Source organism: Schistocerca nitens, chromosome 2, assembly GCF_023898315.1.
Source record: "Schistocerca nitens isolate TAMUIC-IGC-003100 chromosome 2, iqSchNite1.1, whole genome shotgun sequence".
In the NCBI taxonomy this organism is placed as follows: domain Eukaryota; kingdom Metazoa; phylum Arthropoda; class Insecta; order Orthoptera; family Acrididae; genus Schistocerca; species Schistocerca nitens.
This window is the reverse complement of record NC_064615.1, coordinates 287,496,643-287,509,762: the sequence shown is the minus strand read 5'-3', so window position 1 is coordinate 287,509,762 and position 13,120 is coordinate 287,496,643. Positions and strand designations below refer to the sequence as shown.

General features: G+C 38.1%; 1 protein-coding gene across 1 annotated transcript in view; it reads left to right on the top strand.

Moving 5' to 3' along the window:
* LOC126236041 (uridine 5'-monophosphate synthase) overlaps window positions 1–13,120 on the top strand; it is a 131,306-nt gene that overhangs the window by 52,603 nt on the left and 65,583 nt on the right. Inside the window, exon 4 of the mRNA XM_049945075.1 lies at window positions 3,038–3,161. Coding sequence (XP_049801032.1) covers window positions 3,038–3,161 — 124 coding nt within the window. The remainder of the gene's footprint in view (window positions 1–3,037; window positions 3,162–13,120) is intronic.

Here is a 13,120-nt window from a genome sequence, read left to right as displayed (position 1 = left end):
CTCTTTTTTTCCAGTTGGTTGAAGTGAACCCAGGTTTCACCCCCAGTAACGATTCTTACAAGGAAGCCATCATCTTCTCATTCGAAGCGCCGAAGAAGTTCTTCACAAGTATCAACATGTCGTTCTCTCATTTCAGGAGTCAGCTGCCATGGCACCTATCTTGTAGACACATTGTGAAACTGGAGCACATCATGCACAATGTGGTGTGCTGACCCATGACTAATCTGTAAACATGCTGCAATTTCATTCAGTGTCACTCGGCAGTTTTCCTTCACTATGGCTTAAACTGCTGCAATGTTCTGCGGAGTCACAACTTGTTGTGCCTGACCTGGACAAGGAGAATTGTCCACTGAAGTAACACCATTTGCGAACTTCCTACTCCATTCGTAGACGTGGTGCTGTGACAAACGTGCATCACCATACTGTACCTTCATTTAGCGATGAATTTCAATAGGTGTCACACCTTCACTACGCAAAAACCGAAAAACAGAACACTGTTCTTCCCTGGTGCAAGTTGCAAGTGGGGTGGCCATTTTTATACTGATACTGCGACGGAGTGTGTGTGCATCTGCACTATGCTACCACCTGCAGGCCATTCTGCATGCTGTTTGTAGCACACTTACCAACTTACAGTTTAACGGTGTGAAATTTCGATTTGTTATTACAAATCTAAGGTTTTCATTTGACTCACCCTCGTAAATTCAGCTGTAAGCAAGCACTGAACTGATTAACAAAACAATTAAATTCAAGTAAGGCCAACAATGTAAGAGTTTGTCTTGGCTAAAGTATGGATAGGTGATAGCCAATAGTGCTACAAATGTGTTGATAGTTTAAACCTATTGATTGCACTGTTGACTATTGATAGTGCATATCCCATTTTTGTTGTATGACTGAACTTCAAAATACAAAGGCCGATCCAAATTTTTCGCTCGAAAGCCTTACAGTCATTAATTGGCATGCCATTCAGACAAAAGCACCTTGGGCGTTGAGGCAATCATCCTACCGATGCAGAAGGTTAAAGATACCCATTTGGTAAAATACAGTGTCCTGATGTGTGAAGAAGTCTGTAACTGCTTGCTGCCTATCCTCGATGACAGGAATGGTCAGCTCTTAAAGGACTAAAAACATGATAATCACATGGGAAGAGATCAACACTATATGGCCAGTGCTAGAGTATTTCCCACCTGAGTTGCTGTAATTTCCGTGTTATGACATTTGTGAAATGGGTATGTGCGTTTTCATCAAGCAGAAGCACCCCTTGCTGAACCATTCCACAACTCTGGTTTTTGACTAACATGCTGCTCCATACACTATCTCCATTCTCTGATAGATGTCTACCATTGTCTGTTCTTTGCCAGCCAAGAAAAAGATAAACAGTATGCTGGTACTTGTCGCACACATTTGGTAATAACATCACCATAGTTCACGTTTCCTCATTTACCACACACACACACACACACACACACACACACACACACACACACACACACACAACCGAAAAGACGCAAATGTCACTCTAATTCCTGGCCCACATATAAGCACTTACATACCGACATATGTTGCATATAAGCGGCAGCACTGTTGTAAAGTGGAAACTTTTTGTAGTTTTCAGCTATATCGTGTGTAATTTCATTTAGGTTATTGGGGGGGGGGGGTTGTGATCTGGACCTGCTCTGTGGCTACATCCTTGCCTGGAAGCTGAACCAGCTCAAGATGATTTTGAAACTACTCAAATGCACATGGGGAGCACACAATTGCACCCAGACAATATTATTTTATCACACTTTTGTACACTGAACTGTGGATTTGGTTGACTGCTCTGCAATCCGTCCTCAAGCTTTACTTGTGAAGTCAGTGTATATGACCTGGAGGAAAATGCAGTCTGAGGGTTTCTGGAACACATGAGCTGTATTAGAACTATGGAACTCATCTCCTCAGATTCTGAGTACACTGCAAGCCATATTGTCTAGTCTGTCGTAGACATTCTGCGTCATTTAATCGACAAAGAAAGATGATATTCTACTGGGTGCAGGGAGATGTGGGAATTCAGCATAGTCAGATAGTGAATGTAGCAGTCAAAGTGATCTGTATATATTCTAAAGTCTAAAAATGCAAAATCCCACTACATCCAGTTGTTGGGGCACAGGGCAGTATGTCATTGGGAGGGGAAATAATTGGAAGTGTGGGCAAGAAGTAGCTGGTGGCAAAGTCAGTTACACAGCCACAGCATACTAACTTCTGACCGTGAAGGTGAACGGAACTCCTCTTCATTTGCCTCCTCTGACTCGTGGATTTTTACCACAAAGTAAAACACAACAGTGTGTGGTGTGCGGTCACATAAGTAACGTCCACACAATACATTTTGGTTCAGATCACGAGCTTTTATACAAAGTCTTGGGAAGTAAAATTTAATCATAGTTAACTCGGCAAACTCTTCCCATTTGGATATTTTTCACAGTTTACTTCAATTTTGCACACATTTATTTTTGTGTGTTTCGTAATGTACACTTAACAGTGTGGGAAAAGAAATATTGCTACTTATCGTAAAGAAGGTACATTAAGTTACAGACAGGCACAATTAATACACGCTTCCATAAAGCTTTCAGCCACAGTCTCCGTCAGCAAAAGAGAAATGCACACCATTCGCACACAGGCGAACACATCTCGTGGCACATTTGACAACAGATTCCAGCAACTCAGAAAGGAATGCAGCTATCACATGGGACACATTTCCGTGGCATAATTTACACTTAATTATTCTCTAATTTAGTGTGAAAGTACATCGCATTGGCTCGGGAGCTGATAGCTTGTAACCTAGGTCCGTACGACAACACAGTCTTTGACATTCTTCAGAACACTGATTTTCACCGTGTATTTATGGCCATGTGATATGTGAATATGCAGAGAAATATCTATTACAATCATTTAAGTTTTATGCAATTGCTGCTTTCCTCTCATTTTTAAGACAGTCTTCTTTGTCAACCGCCCTGTGCTCCACTAATTGTAAATGATTTTTTTTTTCTTTTTGTTTTGTCAGATTATGGATATTTTACATGAGGCTGGAAAAGTGGATATGTCTGTTGTGGACAGTGTAAGAAAATACATATCAGCAAGTCAGATTCCTCTGATCAATTACATTAATACTACAGTTGCACCTGCAGGTAAAGTCTGCACATTTTATCATTCATAATTGTAATTACATTGTGAAACTCCTAATCTGTACTAGCCTGGGTGGTGTGATGAGCCTCACTGTCAGATTAAAAATTTGTTCCAAAGTAAAGACTCTCACTCATCTGTAGCCATATTCAGGTTCAAGTCATGGTCTGTCACACAGTTTTAACACCTCAGAAACAGTTATAACTGTAGTTATTCATTAGTCCCTGTTATTAGCTCGTTTGCCCTATTATAATATCAGTTGTTTTTCATCAGAATTGGGAAAACTGAGAGCATGGTAGAAGGAAGTTTTGATGTAGTTATTCCAGTTTCTATGAAGTGGTCAAACCATATATTTGAGGTCATTTTCTTTTAAAATTATTTTAAATTAGAATTCTATCCATAATGAAGCCTCATATTGTGCACTGTTAGGACATTCATAAATTGGAATGTCAGTTTCAGTACTATAATGCTGTGTCCAGTGTGGTTCTATTGGAGACATTGTGTTCATTTATTCCTATGACCTGTAACCCGGAGAGGTCACACAGTATTGAAGACTTAATTGTGAACTGCTAACTTGAAGACAGGCATAAACTATCCAGAGAAAGTCTGTTAACAAAGTTTCAAGAACCAGCTCTAAATGATTACTGTAGTAATATACTACAACCCATTACGTATCGCTCACATGTGGATCATGAGGATAAGATTAGAATAATTACTGCATGCATAGAGGCATTCAAACTATCATTTTTCCTGCGCTCCATACATGAATGCAACAGGAAAAAATCCCTAATAATGGGTACAATGGGATATACGATCTGCCACACACCTCATGGTGGTTTGTAAAGTATAATTGTAAACATAGATGTAGAACTTGATTAGTTTTATTGGGTGGGTGGGTGGCTGGGGTGGGGGAGGGGGGGGCGGGTACTGTTTATTGTGGAATCTCAGCACAAATCATCCCCAGTGGTAAAAAAAAGTTGATGTAAATAACATTTAATATTTGGAGTTGCGAAACTATAGTCTTTACTGAGGTAAAAGACATGTTTTATACTACCCTTGCAGAGAGATCCTTTTTGCCTTCAAAACATTTACTGGAGTCACTACACATACTTTGGACAGGGGTGGGCATAAAATGACTGGATCCTTTTATCACCCACTAGACTCATCTCATGATGTAACTGAAAACTTAAGAGAGAATGTCAGTTTACTTGTACGTAAGTTCCACAATTGTACTGTGATTATCGGTGGAGACTTTAATCATCCAAAAATCAATTGGGAAAGTCACTGTCTTGTTAGTAGTTGGCGTGTGAAGATATCCTGTGAAACATTACTGAATGCCTTCTCTGAGAATTACCTGCAGCAGATAGTTCAGAACTCCACTGATAATGGAAATATATTGGATCTGATGGCAATAAATAGTTGTGATCTCTTTGAGGACGTCCACATTGAAAATGGTTTCACTGACTATGATTTGGTCTTGGCAGCAATGACTACCAAAGTACAAGGATAACCAAAACAGGCAGGAAGATATATATCTTCAGAAAACTAGATAACAAATCAGTAGTGTCATATCTCAGTGAGGAACTTTAAACTTTCAGGGCAGGAGCATGTAGAGAAACTATGGCTCAAGTTGAAAAGAATAGTTGACCGTGCACTGGATAGATATGAACCCAGTAGAACACCTGATAATGGGAGAGAATCTCCATGGTATACAGTCAATGTAAAGAAACTTTCAGTGACTGCCATAGCAGAATATTGTCAAATGATCTTTCACAAAATCCAAGGGAATTCTGGTCATATGTACAGGTTGTTAATGACATCAAAGCTAGTCCAGTCCCTTCAGAATGAGTCAGGAACTGAAATTGAGGATAGTAGAGCAAAAGCTAAAATGCTTAACTCCATTTTCAGATGTTTCTTTAAAAGGAAAACCCAGGAGAATTGCCCTTAATCCTTGTACCACTGAAAAGATGAATGAAATAAGTATTAGTATCAGTGGTGCTGAGAAACAGCTGAAATCATTAAAATTGAACCAAGTTCCAGGGCCCAGTGGAATCCCAGTCAGATTCTGTACTGAATTTGTGGCTGAGTTAGCCCCTCTTCTAACTATAATCTGTCATAGATCACTTGAACAAAGAACCGTGTCCAGTTCTTAGAAAAAGGATAGTAGAAGTGATCGACAGAACTGCCATCTGGTGTGCTTGACATCGATTTCTTGTAGAATCTTGGAACATACTCTGAGCTCAAACATAATGAGGTATCTTGAACAGAATGACCTCCTCCATGCCAACCATCATGGATTCCAAAAACATCTATCATGTGAAACCCAACTTGCACTTTTCTCACATGACACATTGAAAGCTTTGTGTCCAGGCAGTCAGGTAGTGCAATATTTTTTGTTTTCTGAAAATCATTTAACTCAGTACCACACTTAGGCTTATTGCCAAAAGTACAATTATATGGATATCAAGTGGAATTTGTGACTGGATTGAGGAGTTTTCGATAGGAAAGACGCAGCATGTTATCTTGGATGGAGAGTCATTGTCACATGTAGAAGTAACTTCAGGTGTGCCCCAGGTAAGTGTGTTGGGATCCTTGCTGATTGTGTTGTACACTACTGAGCTTGCAGACAATATTAATACTAACATCAGACTTTTTGTGGTTGTCTATAATGAAGTACTCTCTGAAATAAGTTGCATAAATATTCAGTCAGATCTTGATAAGATTTCAAAGTGGTGCAAAGGTTGGCAACTTGCTTTAAATGTCTAGATATGTAAAATTGTACACTTCACAAAACAAAAAAATATAGCATGCTATGACTATAACATCAATGAATCAGTGTTGGACTTGGCCACCTCAATCAAATACTGGGTAATACTATGTAGGAATATGAAATAGAATGATCACATGGGCTCAGTCGTGGGTAAAGTGGGTGGTATAGTTCGGTTTATTGGTAGAATACTGGGGAAGTGGGGGACATGTACCAAATAGCACTAGCAGGGGATATTGAACATATATAGAGAAGGGCAGCATGGATGGTCCCATGTTTGTTTGATCAGTGGGAAAGTGTCACAGAACCGGCAGACTCTTGTAGATAGATATAAAGTATCCTGAGAAAGTCTGCTAACGAAGTTTCAAGAACTACCATTAAATTATGACTCTACGAATATACTACAGCCCCCAATTATCGCTCACATAGGGATCATGAAGATTAGATTAGAATAATTACAGCATGTGCAGGGGCATTCAAACAAATAATCCTCCCCCACTCCTTACATGAATGAAACAGGAAGGGACCCTAATAATTGATACAATGGGATATAACCTCTGCCATGCACTTCATGGTGGTTTGCAGAGTATACATGCAGATGTAGTTTCACCCCTCAGGATGGTACACCTAACCACACACTCAGACGTTTTTGAGCAATGTGCTTTCTTAACTTCATTAACACCAATGCTACTGCCAACGCACTGAGGCAGAGTGCTACTGTGAATAAAGTGACCACTGTTAAATTCCAATATGGCTATCCTTAATGAAATTATTTAGGTCTTGTTTCCGTAAATTTCTTATTGAAGTTAAGTTCGTTCGTTATTCCTAGTGAACAGTCGGTGGTATAGTGAGCCATCAGTAGAATAGCAGTGTGAAATATCAAATGCCATTGAGTGCTCCAGCATGCAGCTTCATAACTGGACTCATTATCAAACAGTGAGAGATATTCAAAAAAGATCATAATAAGCAACTTCAGCCAGTGGTGATCATTACCTATTGCTAGGGACTGAAAATGTAGCATCTTATTTTGCAAGATTAGCATATATTTTGTGCAGAATTAGCATCTATTTTTTGCCAGAATTAGTATCTTCCTTCTCTTTTTTGTGAATTATTAGATGTATCGATTTAAATGTATCAATTTAAAATGTTGCCAATCATGCGCCTGTAGACTAAATTGACCACAAATCACAAACAATAAAAAAATAATAAAAGGAAACACCATGGATACAAGATGAAATAATAATAGTAGTAGTAGTAGTAGTAGTAGTAGTAGTAGTAGTAATAACTAAATTATTTAACAGTTACATTGCAGACTCATACACAGTCCCTGATACACTTACACATGGAATAACTTACCTGAAACCTAAAGATCAAGCAGACACAGCAAACCCAGCAAAATATCGTCCCATAACATGCCTACCAACAATATACAAAATATTAACTTCAGTCATTACACAGAAATTAATGACACATACAACACAGAACAAAATTATAAATGAAGAACAAAAAGGCTGTTGCAAAGGAGCACGAGGATGTAAAGAGCAACTGATAATAGATGCAGAGGTGACATATCACGCTAAAACTAAGCAAAGGTCACTACACTACGCATACATTGATTACCAAAAAGCTTTTGATAGCATACCCCATTCATGGTTACTACAAATATTGGAAATATACAAAGTAGATCCTAAATTGATACAGTTCCTAAACATAGTAATGAAAAATTGGAAAACCACACTTAATATCCAAACAAATTCAAATAATATCACATCACAGCCAATACAGATTAAGCGTGGAATATACCAAGGAGACTCATTAAGTCCTTTCTGGTTCTGCCTTGCTCTGAACCCACTATTCAACATGCTAAATAATACAAATTATGGATACAATATTACTGGAACATACCAACACAAAATCACACATTTGCTATACATGGACGATCTAAAACTACTGGCACCAACAAATCAACAACTCAACCAATTACTAAAGATAACAGAAGTATTCAGCAGTGATATAAATATGGCTTTTGGAACAGACAAATGTAAGAAAATTAGCATAGTCAAGGGAAAACACACTAAAAAAGAAGATTACAAATTGGATAACCACAGCGACTGCATAGAAGCGATGGAAAAGACAGATGCCTATAAATATCTAGTATACAGACAAAAAATAGGAATAGATAATACAAATATTAAAGACGAACTAAAAGCAAAATATAGACAAAGACTAACAAAAATACTGAAAACAGAATTAACATCAAGAAACAAGACAAAAGCTATAAAAAGTTATGCTATACCAATATTGACCTATTCATTTGGAGTAGTGAAATGGAGTAACACAGAACTAGAAGCACTCAATACACTTACACGATCACAATGCCACAAATATAGAATACATCACATACATTCAGCAACAGAAAGATTCACATTAAGCAGAAAAGGAGGAGGAAGGGGATTTATCGACATAAAAAACCTACATTATGGACAGGTAGACAATTTAAGAAAATTCTTTATAGAACGAGTAGAAACTAGCAAAATACACAAAGCAATCACTCATATAAATACATCGGCCACACCTTTGCAATTTCATAACCACTTCTACAACCCTTTAGATCACATAACATCAACAGATACACAAAAAGTAAATTGGAAGAAGAAAACGCTACATGGCAAGCACCCGTATCATCTAACGCAGCCACACATCCATCAAGACTCATCCAACACATGACTAAGTAAAGGCAATATATACAGGGAGATGGAAGGATTCATGATTGCAATACAGGATCAAACAATAAAAACCAGATATTACAGCAAGCATATTATTAAAGACCCCAGTACCACAACAGATAAATGCAGACTTTGCTAACAACAAATAGAAATAGTAGATCACATCACAAGCAGATGTACAATACTAGCAAATACAGAATACCCCAGAAGACATGACAATGTAGCAAAAATAATACATCAACAGCTTGCCTTACAACATAAACTTATAAAACACGTTCCCACGTACAAGTATGCACCACAAAATGTACTGGAGAATGATGAATACAAATTATACTGGAACAGAACCATTATAACAGATAAAACACCACCACATAACAAACCTGACATCATACTCACCAATAAAAACAAGAAATTAACACAACTAAATGAAATAACCATACCCAATACAACAAATATAAAAAAGAAAACAGGAGAAAAAAATTGAAAAATACATCCAACTGGCTGAGGAAGTCAAGGACATGTGGCATCAGGATAAAGTTGACATTATACCAATTATACTATCAACTACAGGAGTCATACCACACAATATCCACCAGTACATCAATGCAATACAGCTACATCCAAACTTATGTATACAACTACAGAAATCCGTAATTATTGATACATGTTCAATTACCCGAAAGTTCCTAAATGCAATGTAACATATACCGTACAGTTAAAAGGAAGTCACGCTTGATCAAGGCCTGCGTCACTTTCCATTTTTGACCAGACATAACGTCTGACAAAAGAAAGAAATAATAATAATAATAATAATAATAATAATAATAATAAGACCCGTGTGGGGTTGTTGGAACCCCAATCGGGCGCCGCCCCTCAGTTATTGACTTCACGTCTCCCAATGAAAGAGTCTCCCTGTTATCAATAAAATCAGCTAATAAAGCATACACTCTGATCAATGTGCACGCCCCCACATATCACCACAATAAAATCTACCCGGAAACAGTGGACAATTTCTGGGAAACACTAGAAGAAACAACAAATAAAGTACCTAGGCACCATGTGAAAATCTTAGTAGGCGATTTTAACGCACAATTAGGGAAGGAAAAAAAATTCAGAGATACCACTGGACCCCACACCAAACACAAACGTACCAACAAGAATGGTGAAAAACTAATCGACTTCTGCAGAAACTTTGGACTTAAAATAATGAGTACCCAGTTTCAAAAACCTGCACATAAATTAACCACATGGAGATCACCCAGTCTTAGACAGGGTGAATACCAAATAGACCATGTCGCAATTTCCAAAGAAAACATAAAAGAAATGCAAAACATCAGAACCCGCAAAGGTGTCTGAATCAGATCATGATCTTCTCCAAATAAAAACAAAATTCCAACCCAACAGAATGCTAAAAAGGCCACCCAAAAGTACCAAACCAGATCCGGAATATCTGCAACTCAACAAAGAAAAAATCATCATGCAAATTAATCAAGAAAAATCAACAGACTGGAAGAAACTAACAGAGAAAATTCAGGAAGCCCTCAAATTAGGACAACCCCCTCGCAACAGGAAACATCGCTGGTGGAATGCAACCTGTGATGAGGCGGTCGACAACCGAATAGCTGCATGGAAAAAATTTAGCAGTCACAAAACTGTAGAAAACTGGGAGAACTTACTTAAAACTCAAAAACAGACCTAAAAAATAATTAGAAAAGGAAAACGGGGATATGACAACAACAGACTCTCTGAAATCCAGCAGGATTTCATCAAAAATAATACAAGAAATTTTTACAAGACTTTCAGAGAAAACTTAAAGGGATACCAAGCGCCTAGCTTGTGCTTCAAGAAACCTGATGGCTCTTTAGAAACCAACATGAAAAATAACTGCAAAATCTTAGCCCAATATTTCAGTTCCCTCCTCAACTGCGAACCACCCCAAGAAAAACTTCTCTTCTCCAGTATTCACACACCCAGACTCACATGCCCCGAATCTTGAAGAAATTATGGAGATAGTCAAGCAGTTGAAAAGTAACAAAGCACCAGGAGAAGATGGGATCATTGCTGAGTTCTGGAAACCAAGCGATCCTATACTTATGCAGAAATTACACCATATAATGTCAGACATATGTATAACGGAGCAGATACCAGAGGACTGGAAATGCGCTCTAATTCACCCGCTACACAAAAAGGGCGACAAGACAGACATGAAAAATTACAGAGGAATTTCCCTGCTCCGTCGCTTACAAAATCCTTTCCAAAGCGCTTTTAAACAGGATAGAATCCCAAGCAGATACACTAATTGATGAATATCAGGCCAGATTCAGAAAAGGACGCTCATGTGCGGAACAGATCTGGTGCTTAAAGACAATATTACAAATGAGGAAATGCAGAAACACAGTAGTTACATTCATCGACTTCAGGAAAGCATATGATTCAGTGGACCGTGGAACCCTGTTTAAAATCATGGAAGAATTTGGGATTGACCGAAAGACACGAAAAATCAGAGAACAGACACTTACAGGAACAACGGCCAAAGTGAAATTCATGGGCGAAGTATCAGAACCCTTCGAAATCAAATCTGGAGTCCGACAGGGGGACGGACTATCCCCAATCCTTTTCAATATTGTTCTAGAAAAGATAATCAGGGAATGGGAAACTGATGTAAAGGGTATCCAAATTGGTATCAAGAAAGAGAACCGAATTAAAGTCAAGTGCCTTGCTTTCGCTGACGATATTGCAATTATCACCAATAACAGAACAGAAGCGATTCACGCAGTGGAAAAACTACATGAAATTTCACAAAAAAACGGATTACAGATATATTATGAAAAAACCCAATATATGGAAAGGCAGCCAGAAAATAAATCCCCTTTAATAACAAAATATGGTAAAATTGCACAAGTCTGCCATTTTAAATACCTCGGTGAAACTATACAGTCCTCAGGATTAAACCGAATTGCCAATGAACAAAGAATCACCAAGCTCCAGAAGGCCTACAAGCTAACATGGACGCATTACAACAAGAAGTGCATTTCGACAGACGCAAAATTAAGGCACTATACAACAGTGATTCTTCCAGAAGCAATCTATGCAGCTGAAACAATGGTGATTGATGGTCATTCAAAAATTAAGGAAATAGAAAAGCGGGAAAGAAAAATTCTCAGTAAGATTTACGGTCCAATCAACAAAAATGGCATTTGGATGAAGAGACCACAAAACGAACTCTATAGAAAGATCAACATAGTAACAGATGAAATCAGAAAGCGCCAAGCCAAATTTTATACACACATCTACAGGATGGAAGACTCCAGAACAGCAAAGAAATTATTCAATATTATAACAAGGAGTAAATGTGGCACGGAATGGCTGAAAGAAGTCCAGAGGGATCTACAGCAGATCAACATAAAAAATCTCGAAGATCGCACCGAGTGCCGGCATAAAATCACAAGTGTGAAGTTTGGGGAAAGAACATCGCGTCAGCCTGGTAAAAAATGGACAGAGGAACGGAAGGAGGAGCATTCTGAGAGGATGAGGTGGTTTTGGGAAGCAAAGAAGAAAAACATCCGTAGATGAAATTATGAATTAAAGTTCAATCGCTCTCCTAAAGGGGAACAATCGTTATAATAATAATAATAATAAGAGAATAAATGGTTTTTATTCTCTCTAAATAGTTTCTTGTGTGGAATGCTTACGTTTGCAAAGATTTAAACATATTTTGTCCCGAAATTGTCTGGTTTCTCTCTCTCTCTCTCTCTCTCTCTCTCTCTCTCTCTCTCTCTCTCTCTCTGTTCTTGCAACAAATGATTGACTGTTGAGAAGCAGCAGCATTTCCTAGCTGGTCAACAGAGTTGTTCTTATTTAAGGAGTTTTCCAACATTATTTTCTTTTCAGACCCAGTTTATTAATGGCAAAACCTTCAAAACATTGGTTTCAAATCTGTAGCATAGAAACCCTCATTAATATATGGCAGAGCCCTACTGCAAGTACTCATAGGTACGCAACTTTTACTTGACAGTGTTACAGATAGAACCAACAATGTCTTAGCAGCATCTTCACTCATTTCAAAATAAGAAGAGAAAGAGTTACTCACAATGCAAAGCAAAGCAAAGCACTCGGTAACTTCTACCGCACAGTTGTTTTGTCAGCTTGGCAGCATCATAAAAAAGATAGTTCAGGCCCCATCTCTACAGAAATCGTATAAATCGTATGCAACCATAGTTCAACAGCCGCACTTAAAGCTTCCATTTTAAAGTATCAACATAATACCAACTTTAGCTAACAGGCAAATATATGTGTTTCTTTTTTCTAAAGTGCTAGTCCTTTGGCTGAGTCCTCAGTTACAATACATGGTGTATATCTTATAGAGGCTATTCACCATCTCACAGTTGACATGGGACCAGAGCTTAACTTACGAGCACACTGTTACATCATTGAGCTTGTCCATTAATGTGGTCTTTATTTTGCAAACATG